This window comes from Ovis canadensis, chromosome 14 (genome assembly GCF_042477335.2).
Source record: "Ovis canadensis isolate MfBH-ARS-UI-01 breed Bighorn chromosome 14, ARS-UI_OviCan_v2, whole genome shotgun sequence".
In the NCBI taxonomy this organism is placed as follows: domain Eukaryota; kingdom Metazoa; phylum Chordata; class Mammalia; order Artiodactyla; family Bovidae; genus Ovis; species Ovis canadensis.
This window is the reverse complement of record NC_091258.1, coordinates 63,470,553-63,485,273: the sequence shown is the minus strand read 5'-3', so window position 1 is coordinate 63,485,273 and position 14,721 is coordinate 63,470,553. Positions and strand designations below refer to the sequence as shown.

Below are 14,721 nucleotides of genomic sequence, written 5' to 3'. Positions count from 1 at the left end.
TTTGGCAGCAAGAGTGTCTGGTGTTTAATCGCTCTCTGCGGCCTCCAGGAGGGCGGGAGGGAGGGGGCGGCCCAGCCCACTCCCGTTTCTGGATGCTGCCACTGCCGCCCCGTCCGCCGGGGACTCTCCACTCCGACCGCAGACGCGCTGGGCGGCCGGCCTCTGGGTTCACAGCGGGGGCCGCAGGGGCAGCTAGGGCGGGTCCCGGGAGGCGAGGTAGGCCGCCAGGGTCACCAGGGCGGCCGCGTACGTGCACACGCCCAGCCCGACGGCCAGGACCCCGAGCAGGAAGGCTCGGCGGGAGGCGGCCCCTGCCCCCTGGACGTCCCCCTGGGCCCAAGCCTTGTTGGTCTGTAGAGGCGTTGGGCAGCGGTGACTCAGGCGTCCCCTCATCCCACCCTGCTTCCCGCAGCCCGACCCCTCCCCCACCCCCCACACCCTTGTATTCATATGTTCCAAAAACAATGAACAGCTACCGTGGGTCAGGCACAGCTGGGCACTGGGTTTACTGGTTGACTAATAAAAATAGACATATATTACTATATGCCGCAGTTCTAACTCATTAAGGCTCACAGTGACCCTGAGGTAAGAATTAGTCATCCCCATTTTACAGATAAGGAAAATGGGGCACAGGGAATTTAAGTGGCTTGACCACCACCTCAGGGGGTGGGGGGAGGGGGGGCAGGCCTAGGAGTGGAGCTCACTGCACTCCCCTCTGTGACACACACGCCTCATTTCACTCCTGAATATTTCTACGAATCCTCTTCATCACTTCCCACCCCCTACCCCAACCTACCTAAGCAGGGCTCGTCTTATTTGTTTTCTTTTAAATGCCATTTTCTCTTTTATATCCAGTCCCCTCTCAACCCCACCCAGAGACTGACCTTCTGGGCCAGGCAGAAGGCGGCGATGCCCAAGGGCCAGAAACAGCACAGCATGGAAAAGACAGCCAAGCCGAGGTGGTCGTGGGGCAGCAGCGGGGAGAGGGGGCCGCCCCCACCCCAGTCCGAGTCACTGTCACTGGGTGAGACATCCTGTGGGCAGGAGACAGCCTGAGTGGGCATCTCCATCCCCCATCCTTGCTCCACTGTTCTGCTCCCCATGCCCCCAAAGATACCAAGAGAGAAAAATGTTCCCAGAGACAGACTCTTGACCCCACTATATCCTGGATGCCTCCGAGGGGAAGCTTTGGACCCTGCCTCCTGAGAAAAACCTCACCCACACTCAAAAGCTTTGAGTTCAATTTCAAGAAGTTCATAGGTCCAGCCATGGGTGGGTATTACAGCTGCTCATAAGCCCTGAGTTATAAACCCCTGAAGTAGACGCACAAACCAATGGGGATCAGAACCTGCAAAAAAGATGGAGATTAGAGGAGAGAGCTCTGGTGGCCTGAATTACTAGGACAAACCTGCCTGCTGAAACCACAGGTTCTAGGTTTACATATATATATATATATATATATATATATATATATATGTATCAGTTCAGTTCAGTTCAGTCACTCAGTCGTGTCTGTCTCTTTGTGACCCCATGGACTGCAGCATGCCAGGCTTCCCTGTCCATCACCAACTCCTTGAGCTTGCTCAAACTCATGTCCGTCAAGTCAGTGATGCCCTCCAACCATCTCATCCTCTGTCGTCCCCTTCTCCTCCTGCCTTCAATCTTACCCAGCATCTGGGTCTTTTCCAATGAGTCAGTTGGAATGTATATATATATTTAATCTTGCATCAAATAGCTCACAAGATTTTAAGGAGTTACTGTAAGGCCAAAACTGAAGTGAAAATCGAAATTAATTTAACAGAGAAGGTCCCTTCCGCCCAGCAGGCATTTCCTGATCCCAGAAGAATTAATCTTTCATTCAGACCCTGAACTAGATTAAAAATGATCTCTGAATGGCAGTGCCCCTAGGCAGTTGACAGAAGCAGACCAAATCCTTTTTGGACAAGGTACTTTCATTCTAACCCTCAAAACCATTTTTCAAATACAATAACCAACAAGCCATCAAAGATAACCAGGTACACAGGAACCATGGAGGAGAACTAGCAAAATAATAAGGCCCTGAAAGTCTTCAAATACTGGAATTATCAGACACATAACCATGTCCAAGTGAAGCTTACTGCCACGGTGTGGCAGACTGTTTCTAAAAATGGCCATAACCACCTCTCCCCTCCCACAGGCTCTTCTTACAGTGTGACTGATAATCTTCCCATCAAGGGGTGAGGTCTGTGTCCACTTTCCTTGAGTCTGGGCAGGCTATGATTCATCTGTAATTGATAGAATGTGGTGGAAATAATACCACACGACTCACAAGCCTAAGTCAGAAAAGGTGAGGCAGGTTCAGCTTTGTTGAAACACTCCTGCTGGGGGGCTGGAGGCACATTCAGAGTGCTGCCCTGAAGCTTACGTGCTATGAGCCCAAACCAGCCCACATGGGGTGACTCCTGCGGAAGCCCTGAGACCACATTAAGAGAGAGATACCCAACCAGACCCCCCTGCTGCTTCAGGCTCTGACTGTTCCAGTTCTGGCTACTGGCTGGCCTCGACCTCATGAAAGACCCTGAGACAGAATCACCCAAGTCCTTCCCAAATTCCCAACCCATGGAAACCATGAGCCATGATAGTGATTGTTGTTTTAAGCTACCAAGTTCTGGGTGATTTCTTAAACAGCAGTAGCAACAGGAAAACCATGCTTTGCAAATAAAAGACAAGCTTGAGAATATGGACACGGAATAAGAAATGATAAAAAATGACATTAACTAGGGAGGGGGGAGAAAGAAAGGGGTGCAGAGACGCATCAGCTTTAGAGAGATGGACAGAGAGAAAAGGGGGCCCGAAATGATTGGGAAGAAAGAGCCAAAAGAAACAAAGATGAGAGACGAATCAGGAGAGAAAAAGGTAAAGAAACCGGGGGAGAGGAAGAACAGGAAAAACCACAACTGGAAACCCAGGAACATGCATGCAGTTGGGAAGTGAGACTCCAGACCAAAGATGGGCACTCCACCTGCCAGCCTGCCGGATGTTGGCCACAGCTGGGTTTCCTTCCAGTCCCCTCCCCCAGTTCCCACTAGGGAGCCTTCCTTAATGCTGCTGCTCCTACCTCAAAGTCGGGGGTCCCTGGCTCCCCTAGTCCTGCACTCACAGAAGGAAGAGATGGTGGCAGGAACTGCCAACCCTTCAGCGACTCCGCAAAGGCTGTCTCTCGAAAGGGAGGCCCCAGCTCAGGCTCACCGGACTTCTGGATGGGAACCTCACCACCCACCAGCAGGGGCTGTTGGAGTTCTCGAAGACTGGGGCTGTCCATGGCTGGGGAGAGGCTCCTTCCTAGGGGAAGGGGAAAGAACAAGACAAGCTGTTAATAGTCTCACCTTCATCTCTCCCCTGACTCCTGGCTTTGGAGAGACTCCAGGCAGAGACTAGGTAGCTGAACCATCCTAAGACCCATTTAGAGACAGCAAAACTGAGGTCTAAAGAGTTAAAAGGGACTTCCCTGGGGGGTCCAGTGGCTAAGACTCTGCACTCCCAATGCAGGGGGCCCAGGTTCAGTCCCTGATCAGGGAACTAGATCCCACATGCCTCAATGAAGACTGAAGATCTCACGTGCTGCAACTAAGACCCAGCATGGTCAAATAAATAAATAATTTAAAAAAGAGTTAAAGAGGATGGTCCAAGTTGTGTGTGGGGGGGTGGGGGTGGGGGGGACCTCAGGAATCTGGACATTCAGTTCTAGGCTTCTCTCTCAGGGCAAAACCACATACCTGTTCCACAGTTATTCCAAACCATGCTTTACACACTTACTTGGCCCATGAACTACACACCCATCCTGAGTTCACATTCCATCCCTCTCGTGCACAGCCATCCCCAGTGATGCTTAGTCCACACACCCCCTGGGCCCCCCAAGCCTGCATACTCAATACCCAAGTCCCCTGCCACACATACCCAACCAGGCAAGCCCAACCCCCACCTGCGCACACTCATGTCCCAAGGGACAGTTTGCCCCAGACAACATGAGTTCCCAGGAAACACCCCTCTGAGGCCTGCAACCTTCTTACACACTCACCCCAAATAACTCCTTGTACATTCATCCTAATCCCCTCAACATCAGAATTTCCCCAGATGTACGTGTATGCACAGGCTTCCCACACATGCAGGTGGAACACGCTCCCGTTTCCATCACTTCCCCTGCACACCTGCCCCAAACACCAGGGTCCACACACCCCTCTTACTCCACCCACATTCATGACCCACACCCACCTGCTCCCCAGACACCTCCTGTTTGACAAGAATCCACCGCTGCACCCCTCCCCCCGAACACCACCAACCCACCACACACTCCACTCAACCATAGAGAATATTCTTCTGGCCCTCACGATCTCCCGGGGGGAGAGGGGGGTCCCCAGGTCTCCCGCCCTCAGTCCAAACCTGGCTTGAGCCGATTTCCTCGCCAAGGTTTTGCCTCCCTGTCCCTAAACCCAAGACCTGGGGTAAAAGCGGTGCCCCCGGCCCGCAGCTGCGCCCCTCACTCACCGCCCACAGCCATAGGCCAGGACCTCCTGAGCTCCCTGCACAGACACCCGACCCGACCCTGCCGCCCAGGGTCGGGGCACTCAGTGAGCCCCGCCCTCCCCGGGGTCCAGGCCTGCCTGCGGGCTCTGGGTTTCCGCGCTCAGCCCAGTACCCCTCTCAGCGCCCCGGGCCCGCAGCGCGCGGGGGCGGGGATGGGGGCGGAACGACGGCGCCCGGGCTCCGCCCTCCGCGGAGGCCCGGGGTTGGGGCCTTGAAGGCCGACGTCAGCGCCGGGCGCAGACCCCTACCACCCCCGGTGTGGAGGAGCGGGCGGGAGTCTCTGAGAACAGCGGGCCCTGACTCCGTGAACCCAGACCCTAAAGCTGCAGGACGGAGGAGGGAGCACCCCGATTCTCCAGGGCCTTCCCGGCTTGGCCCCGCCTCCAGCCCACCGCCCTCCCCGCTGCCCAACAGTCAAAGCAGCAACCCCAGCTAACTGTGGGCACGGTTCTTAGTGCTTTACATACACGCGTTGTGTATATACACGGACACGTTTATTCCTGAGAACGACCTGAGAAGCACTATTACTGGTGGTCCTGTCGTGCCCAGGAGGAGACAGGCGCCGAGAGTTAGAGCTTGCCTAAGAGCGTGCGCAGGGTCAGTGAGTGCAGTGACCCACGCCCTGCCCCTGCGTTAGATGCCCTGCGTTCATCATCTCACGGATTCCTCTCGATCTCTCTCCCTATTCTGCACATCAAGCAACTGAGGCTGAGGGATGTGTGTGAGTTCACTGGTCCGAGGTAAACAACTAGTACCAGGACCCCCAGGCAGATTCTAACCCAAGGCTGTATTTCTTGCTGGCCCACGTGGAGGGATGGAAACAGAGGCAGAAGATGAGGTGGGGGCTTCCAGAGAGAGGGCCGGCGGTGGGAGTGGGCCAGGGATGGTGTGCTGGTTATCAGGTGGTACAGGTAATTATGAGTTACCTTTTGGACCCACGCAGACCTGAGTTCCTTTCCAGGCTCTTCAAAGCACTCACTATGTGACCTCTGGATAATAGCATCACCTTTTTGAACTGCAGTTTCTCCATTTGTAAAATAGGGTAAGTACTCCCTGTCTCTTAGATTGTGATCGCATATATAAAGCACTTAGATTAGGTGAAATTAACACATGTCCAGCATTTGCCCCAAACTAGGCACTCTGAACGTGTTTAATAGTGCTTAGGAATAGAATTATTTATTAATATAGCCATCATCTTCAGTCTGATGAAGGGACTCTTCTCGCCCTACAGGCCTCGACCTCCTTTAAGGAGGCCACCAGCTTGCACTGGCTTCCCTGTCTCTCGGAAGCCTTCTGTCTCACCAGTCCCAGACAGCCAAACTGGAGGATTCCCTTCCTGATGTGGGGCCGGCCAGAGTTCTCTCGCTCCAGGGCTCTGGGGCTCTGTGCCAAGAGTCCAGACGCTGGAGTTGGCACGGGCCCCACTCCCAGGGAGAGCAGATGGTGTCTGGAAGTGCACTTGGCTCAGCCAGATATTCTGGCTGACAACAGGCGGGGAGACCCGCGGGAGGATGGAGGAGGAGAGGGAGCAGAACTGTTCTATCAGGAGAGATAACCTGTTACTCTTTATTATCTCCTTAACCTTGCTCTTATCACTGTGAAACATACTACATACTTCGGCTGTTTGTAGTTTGAATTCCCCCACTTCAGTGCCAGCTGCAGCTGAGCTGGGATTTGCTCTCTTTTGTTCACTGCTGTGCCTCGGGGCCTAGAACAGTGCCTGGGTGCAAAGCAGGCCTTCAATACCTATTTGTGGCATGGGCACATGAATTGTTACCAGCTTCCCTTTTTTACTGAGGCTGAATCAGTACATTTTACTGAGGCTGAATTTACTGATTTTTACTGAATCCCTGAGCAACATGGGGCCTCCTGACCCCCTAGGCCACCCTAGAGATTTTTTTTTTTTTTTTTTGGTCACTCTGCATGCAGGATTTTGTTCCATGGATGGAATCTGCACCCCTTGCAGTGGAAGTGCAAAGTCCTGACCACTGGACCACCAGGGAAGTCCCACACCCTAGAGATTTATTAACTTCACTACATTCTCTGGCCACCATCAGCCTTGTACAGTCTCCCTGCCCCTTCCAGCGTTCTTGGGCTTTGTGGTGGTCCAGAAATACTGAATATGAAATCCCAGCCAGGATTATGAACAGAAGCCTAAGCCACTGAGTGAAAGTTTGATGAGGAACAGGACATGTATTTAGTCTCAAAGGATCCCCCCACAGATAACTTATTACAAAGGGGAAAAAACAGTATTAATGGACAACGTCAGCAGACACCACTTAAATCAGGTGGTGGAAGTGAACATCACCAGTACGGAACAGATCAACATCATGTGCCTACTGATGTGCACTTGAAAAGGAAGGACATGACATCATTTCTATGATGCTTCTGCCAAAAATGCATCATCTGAATCTAATCATGAGAACATATGGGACAGAGTCAAATTGAGGAACACTTTATAAAGTGGCTGATCTGAACTCTTCAAAAATGTCAGTATTGGGACTTCCTTGGTGGTCCAGTGGTTAAGAATCCACCTTGCAATGGAGGGGATGATGCCAAGGTATAACTAAGTTCGTGAGTTGCAACTATGAAGCCTGCACACTCTGGAGCCCATGTGCCACAACTAGAGAGCCTGCGTGCCACAACTAAGACCGAATGCAGCCAAATTAAATATATATTTTTTAAATGTCAGTGTCATGAAAACAAAAACATAAAAATCTAAAAGTTGGCAGCCTGTTCTAGGTTAAATGTGACCAAAGAAACATGACGGGCTCCCTAGGTGGCACTAGTGGTAAAGAGCCCACTTACCAATGCAGGAGACATAAGAGGCTCGGGTTCAATCCCTGAGTCGGGAACGTCCCTTGGAGGAAGGCATGGCAACCCACTCTGATATTCTTGCCTGGAAAATTCCATAGACAGGAGCCTGATGGGCTACAGTCCATGGGGTTGCGAAGAGGTGGACATGACTGAAGCGACTTAGCCCGCATGCAAAGAAACATGAATCTGCCTGCAATGTAGGAGGCCTGGGTTCGATCCCTGGGTTGGGAAGATCCCCTGGAGAAGGAAATGGCAACCTACGCCAGTATCCTTGCCTGGAAAATCTCATGACAGAGGAGCCTGGCGGGCTGCAGTCCATGGGGTTGCAGAGTCGGACACGACTGAGCGACTAATACTTACTTACTTAAAGAAACATGACAAATAAATACAAAGTGTGATCCCAGATGGAGAGCAGATGGTGACAGGTGTTTTATTGGGACAATGGGAGAAATTTGAATATAAACTATGAGTTAGATGATAGTTTTCTGTCAATATTAAATTGATACTTGGGGAAATGTTAAACTGGTATTATGGTTGTATAGGAGAATCCTGTAATTCTTGGAGAATTTTACTGTTAACATAATATTATGAATATATGTATATGTGTACGCATATGTGTATATATGTGTGTATATACATACATATATATATGAAAAGAAAATCAAGTGAAAAAATTGAACAAAACTTCACAAAAAGAGGAAATCCAAGGTAGCAACGAACATTTAAAAAATTACCCAACTAATTATCAGGCAAATGCAAATTAAAATCACAATGTGATACTAATACACCCCCATGAGAATGGCTAAATGATAGAAGAAGCCACCAGGAAGTACTGGTAAGGATGTGGAGCAGGGGAACTCTCATACATCTAAAATTGGTTCAACCACTAGGTTGAATGAGCATCCAAATTGGTTCAACCACTAGGAAAACTCCTGGGCAGTTTCTACTATAGCTGAACATATCTTGTGTGTGCGTGTGCGTACTTAGTCATGTCTGACTCTTTGTGACCCCATGGACTGTAGCCTGCCCAGCTCCCCTGTCCATGGTATTTTCCAGACAGGAATACTGGAGTGGATTGCCATTTCCTTCTCCAGGGGATCTTCCCAACCCAGGGATCAAACTCATGTCTGTTGGGTCTCCTGAACTGCCAGGTGGATTCTTTACTAATGACCCAGCAATTCCAGTCCAATAAGATATGAACATATGTCCACCGGAAAACAGGTTCCCATCAACAGATGGATAAAGTACAGCATCTTCACACAGAGGAAACTATATAGCAATGAGAATGAAAGAACTACAGCCACGTGCAATGGCATGGGATAAATTTCACAAAGCACTGAGCAAGAGACAGCAGACACAAAGTAAGACATACTGCGAGATTTCATTTATATAAAGTACAAAACCAGGCAAAATTAATGCATATTGTTAGGAGTCCAGTTAGTGGTTTCCCTTGGTGGCATCCTGGATGAGGCATGAAGGGCATCCTTGGAGGTTAGTCATGTTCTTTTCATGAGTTGATTTCTGGTTACCAAGTGTGTTCAGTTGATGAAATTTAATTCAGCTGTTCACTTATGATTTGTGCACTTTTCTGTACATATACTGCCAAACATTTATTTTTGAAAATGTGAGTTTGATCTAAAGATATGGATAACCTTCCAAGATGTATCACTGAGTGAAAAATGCAAGATGTGGGAATTTCCTGTGGTTCAGTGGTTAGTACTAGGCTCTTTCACTGCCAAGGACTTGGGTTCAATCCCTGGTCAGGGAACAAAGATCCCATAAGCCACTCTGCTTGGCCAAAAAAAAAAAAAAAAGCCAAGATATAAAAGAAGATGAACAGTCACTCTAATAATGAGTACAGCATTTCCTCCAAAAATTAAAAATAGAATTACCATATGACCCAGCAATTCCACTTCTTTGGGTATATACCCAAAAGAACTGAAAGCAAGGTATTAAAGAGATGTGTGTATACACCCATGTTCATAGTAGCTGTATTCACAATAGCCCAAAGGTGGAAGCAGCCCAACTAGATGAATGGATAAAGAAAACAGAATGTAAATCTAAAATGGAATATTATTCAACTTTAGAAAGGAAGGAAATTCTGTGACGTCCACTTTGTAATGTATAGAAATACCAAACCATTATGTTGTGTACCTGGAACTAACATGGTGTTGGAGGTCAACTATGCTTCCAAATAAATAAATAATTGCCATATAAATTTGAAACACAAGGAAATTCTGACATGCACTACAGCATGGCTGATCCTTGAGGACATTATGCTAAATTATGCTAAATGAAAAAACCCAGTCATGAAAGGACAAATATTGATTCCACTCATATGGGGTACCTACGGTAGTCAAATTCACAGAAGTAGAAAGTAAATAGGGGGTTTCCAGGGGCCAGAGGAAGGGAGGGGGGGATGGGAGTTTTTGTTTTATTGGTACAGTTTCAGTTTTGCAAAATGAAAAGAGTTCTAGAGACATTGCAGAATCATGTGAATGTACTTAAGGCCACTGAACTGTTCACGTAAAGATGGTTAAAATGGTGAATTTTATGAGTATGTTCTCACAATTTAAAAGACTTTAAGAATAAAAACTAAAAAAAAAAAAGAATAAAAACTACATAAAGAGATATTCAGTGTGCTTCTTGTAAAAAGTATGTAAAATGTGCCATCTCAGTAACAACAACATGAGCAATAAAAACCATCAATAATAACAAACATTTACAGTGCTTCTTATGTGCCAGGCACTACCCTAAATTCATTAGGCATTTGTATGATTATTATTAGGCATTGACATTGTTATTATTGCTGCATAACAAAATCCTCCAAAACTTCAGTGGCTTAAAACAACAAATACTACCATCAGACATAGTTTCTGTTGGTCAGGCTTTGTTGGCTGACTCTGGGTCAGGGTGTCATGAAGTTACAGCTGGCATGGTGGCCAGCTGCAATAGTCACTGAAGGTTTGCTGCAGCTGAACCATCTCCTTCCAAGATGGGTCTCTCACATGGCGCTGGTTTGTTTGGCTTTGGTTCTTCCCCATTTGGGTATCTCTGCTGTCTTGTCATGGTGGCTGGGCTCTCTCAGGTGAGCCATGCAAGAGAGAAATGGAGGTGGAATCCCCATGCCTTTTACGGCTTAGTCTCAGAAGTCACACAGTAACAACTGTACCAGGAGCTACTGGAGCAAGTGACAAAGTGCAGCCTATACTCAAGAGCGGCAGGCTCCACCACCTAGTGAAAGGAGTGTCAGGAATCTGGAAACATGTTTTAAATGTCCAGCTTCATACGTTCATTAAATTCTGACCATAATCTAACAGGGTGGGTACCATTACTCATGCTTCTGTTACAGACGAGGGAACTGAGAGGCTAAAGGTCAAATGGAAGGGCCAGAACTAAGACTTAAATCCAGGTAGGTGAACTGGGAAGTATTTGCTTAATCACTAATATTATCAGTGGGAAAGAAACCAACTGAAGAAAAAATATTTAAGAAGGAGCTTTTTATGAGACTTTTGTTGGTTTGTTTTTGGGCCATGCTGTGTGGCATGTGGGATCTTAGTTCTGAGACCAGAGAACGAACCCTGTGCCCAGTGAAGTGGAATCAGAGAGTCTTAACCACTGGACCACCAGGTGAGTCCCATGTATAGGACTTTGATGACTGGCTGGACATGGGAGGTGATGGAGTTGAGGATGACACCCATGACCTCCATATTCCTTTGATACTGGTAGATGAGATGTGTATCCAAGAGAAGTGAGACAGCAGGAGGTGAAGAACATAAAGTTTTGGGACAGAGCGAGAGAGAACTATGGGCTTCCCAGGTGGCACAGTGGTAAAGAATCTACCTACCAATGCAGGAGATGTGGGTTCCATCCCTGGGTTGAGAAGATCCCCTGGAGTAGGAACTGGCAACCCATTCCAGTATTCTTGCCTGGAAAATTCCATGGACAGAGGAGCCTGGCAGCCTACAGTCCATGCAGTCAGAAAAGAGTCGGACGCAACTGAGCACGTAGCACAAGACAGAACGATAGTCTATTTGGTTTAAGGATAAATCATTTTGCACTAATTTCTCCATCTTATATAAATCTGATAATTACCCACCCTGTGGGATATCTGTGGGCTTCCCTGATGGTGCAGTGGTAAAGAATCCACCTGCCAATGTAAGAGATATGGATTTGATCCCTGGGTCAGGAAGATCCCCTGGAGAAGGAAATGGCAACCCACTCCAGTGTTCTTGCCTGAAAAATCCCTATGGACAGAGGAGCCTGGTGGGCTACAGTCCAAAGGGTTGCAAAGAGTCAGACACGACTGAGCACACACGTGAGATATCTAAGGATTAAAGGAGATCATGCTTGCAAAACAATCAGTTTACAGTGGCTGGCACAGAGAAATCACTTGATAAATGGTAGCTTTCAAATATACCTATTAGTGGAATATTATCAAATTATATACCTATTTTTTTTTCTATATAAATACTATCTGTGGAGCCCTACACCAAGGTCACAGGTGTAAAGCCTTGTACCAAGTTCACAAATGTGAAGGCCCGTACTAAGGTCATCTCAGGAACTGACCAGAGCCCCCATATCAACCATTGCCATGAGCGCCCTCCAGATCTAAACCACTCAATTCCTTGATCCCATATTAGGTAAAAACACCCACTCCATTATTCACCCTATAGCATCCTAACTAATCACCTAATGCCACCCTTCCAGCAGGAGTTTTGTCTTGAGGCTATAAAAATTGGCTACTAGCCAATGAAAGGCGTTGGCTCTCTCTTGAGCCAGCCTGCTGTTCTAACAGTCAGCTCTCCCTGCTCTGTCAGGAGGTAGGCCTGCTGTTCTAAGGGCATCTCCCTCCCGAATAAACTCTATCCTCCTCTCATTCTGCCTCATGTCTGGAAATACCTTTCTAACCTGCACACAATCCACGACACTATCCTATTGAAATGTTGCCCCCCTCCCTATCACTTTGAGCTGGTGACTCTTAACTTTTGCTGTTCCCGTTTTACAATAAGTAGGGGAATAAGTTCCCTTTGGACTCCTGGTCTGGGCTGGAGGAATAAGGCAGGAACTAAGGTTCAACTGAACTTGGAGGGTGGAGAAGGTACTGCTCAGGAAATCAGAACGTGAGTGCCTGACTCAGTCACTCCACTTGGGGTCATGACATGGATGAGATAACTGAGACTTAGAGCTGTGCAGGGTCCTGTTACTGACAGAGTCCAGCCTTCAAAAACAGGATTTTCTGCAGATAAAGTGGCCTCAGTTCCTCATTTCTCTTACCCCTTCCCCCACCCCACCCACTCATTGCTCAGAATCAGCACTAACAATGAAGAAATGGGCGGTATTTCTGAGAAGGAAGTTGGATTTATCAGTCTTTGAGGAGCTTGGGGGAACTCTAAAAAGGAACCCCGCCAACCAGATGAAGTTTATTTCCAGTTAGGAGGCAAAGGGATGCATCCAAACTTGTGAGATTCCCCCGTAGCTCTGGCTCAAGTCTGTCTTGCGGTCCCTGTTGAGAGACAGTTTGAGGGGTAATGGGGCATGGATGGATTTGCTTATTCTGTTATACGAATATCTGAGACAGACAGTGTTCAAACTTCTTCGCCGCGCACAACATGGCCACAACCGGGCCACGCCGCAAATGGCTGAACCTTGGGTCGTGGCTGGAGAGACTTCTTACCCCAAAATGGAAACGGGTGGGGAAGAAAAAATGTCAATCACAGCATAGTCCCGCCCCGCCAAGTGCCGCTAGGGCCAATTAGCAACCCGCAGGGCGGGTGCAAGGCCAGGGGAGGAGGCTGCCGTTGCCCCAGCAACAACCTGGGAGGCAGGAGGCGGGCGCGGTCTCGGAGAGATCTGCGCCTCAGCTCTCTCGCTGCCAGGAATGTCCTAGGAAAGGCGTGAGCCAGACCTGGGAAGTCAGCGCCTGCGGAGAGAGGGACAGGTCAGGCCCATGAACTCCAATCCCCGCCAGCGCTCTCGCCTCTCCTAACCGTTAGGTATTCTGAGGTAGGAATAAGGCATGCGCGAACTCACAGGCGGAGCTAAGGCGCCCAGCAACGCATGCGCCTCATGGACTTGGGGGGGGGGGGCGGAAATCTGACGTGGGAGGAGGAGCTTTTGTGTTGTGGGCGGAGCCATTTGGGCCCCTGGGGCGGGACTTTCCGCGGCGTTGAGCCTAGGGAGTTATTTTAGAGGCAGGCAGAGTAACGCGCCAGCTCCTTGGAGCGTCCATTTCTCGCCCCTCATTTTTCTGAGACTCTCCTGGAGGGGCAGTTAGTATCATGGTTGAAACCGCAACCTCAGTGGTTTGACGAAACTAGCTTGGAATCCCACGTATTGCTCCTTACTTGGTGGGCCTCAGTCTTCCCTTCTATTAGGTGGAGATAATTGTACACTTTTCTCATAAGGCTGTGATTATATTTTCCCCTTTCAGGGCAATGGCTGAGGTGCACGTGATCGGACAGATCATGGGGGCCACCGGTTTCTCGGAAAGTAGCCTGTTCTGCAAGTGGGGCGTCCACACAGGTATTCCCCGACATGGTTCATTTCCCCACCAAAACCTCTCAGTCTAGCTGCTCCACCTTCTTTCCTTGACCCCTTGGCTCAATCCCTGGTCCTTAGCTTCCGTCAGTTCTCAGGACTCCTATCCCTGACCACATTCTGTTCATGCGAGTCTCAGGCTCCCTTCTTATCCCTTCCCATCCCACCTCTGGGAACTCTTGAGTTCCAGTCTCTCAATACACATTCCCTGAGGGCTTCCTATGGTGGTGCTAGTGGTAAAGAACCTGCCTGTCAATGCAAGAGACATAAGAGACATGGGTTTGATCCCTGGGTCTGGAAGATCCCGTGAAGGAGGGCATGGCAACCCACTCCAGTATTCTTGCCTGGAGAATCCCATGGACAGAGGAGCCTGGTAGGCTACAGTCTATAGGGTCACAAAGAGTCGGACATGACTGAAGTGATTTAGCACACACAGCAAGGATAGGGGACTATAGGCTTGACACACCCGCCTACCCCCAGCACACACTCCCAATCCTCAAAACACTTAAAACCCCAACAACACTATTTGGCTTCCATTCACTGTCTTAGAGGTGCTTTGGCCTTGGGTGACTCCCCCATCTTAATTCTTTGCTTTACCATCTCCATTTATTGAATTCTTAAGGTGAAATGGAAGTTTCCATCTTGCAACTAAGAGGAGAGACCACCCTCCTGTATTCATATTTCTCTGTGAAAACGTAGGAACCTGGTTCTGATCGTCATCCAAGTCCATCCACATAAGCCCAAGAGGGACCGTGGAGGTCCCAGTTTTCATGCCTTTCCATCAGAGGCAGTAGAGGGTTG

General features: G+C 48.9%; 2 protein-coding genes across 6 annotated transcripts in view; one reads left to right on the top strand and one right to left on the bottom strand.

Annotated features, from left to right (window-relative positions):
* Positions 1–14,721, bottom strand: part of TMEM91 (transmembrane protein 91) — a 24,696-nt gene continuing 9,975 nt past the window's right edge. Inside the window, exons 1-4 of one of the 3 annotated variants that reach the window (XM_069550824.1) lie at positions 4,525–4,936; positions 3,140–3,321; positions 885–1,034; positions 1–351 (exon numbers count right to left, since the gene is read on the bottom strand). In XM_069550824.1, the coding sequence (XP_069406925.1) occupies positions 193–351; positions 885–1,034; positions 3,140–3,321; positions 4,525–4,537 (504 nt within the window). In that variant the 5' untranslated portion in view covers positions 4,538–4,936 and the 3' untranslated portion in view covers positions 1–192. Of the gene's footprint in view, positions 352–884; positions 1,035–3,097; positions 3,322–4,524; positions 4,937–14,721 lie in introns of those variants that run through there. The other 2 variants (XM_069550821.1, XM_069550822.1) reach the window with 2 other exon arrangements.
* B9D2 (B9 domain containing 2) overlaps positions 13,125–14,721 on the top strand; it is a 7,892-nt gene continuing 6,295 nt past the window's right edge. The window contains exons 1-2 of one of the 3 annotated variants that reach the window (XM_069550826.1): positions 13,125–13,386; positions 13,814–13,905. In XM_069550826.1, the coding sequence (XP_069406927.1) occupies positions 13,818–13,905 (88 nt within the window). In that variant the 5' untranslated portion in view covers positions 13,125–13,386; positions 13,814–13,817. The remainder of the gene's footprint in view (positions 13,387–13,813; positions 13,906–14,721) is intronic. The other 2 variants (XM_069550828.1, XM_069550827.1) reach the window with 2 other exon arrangements.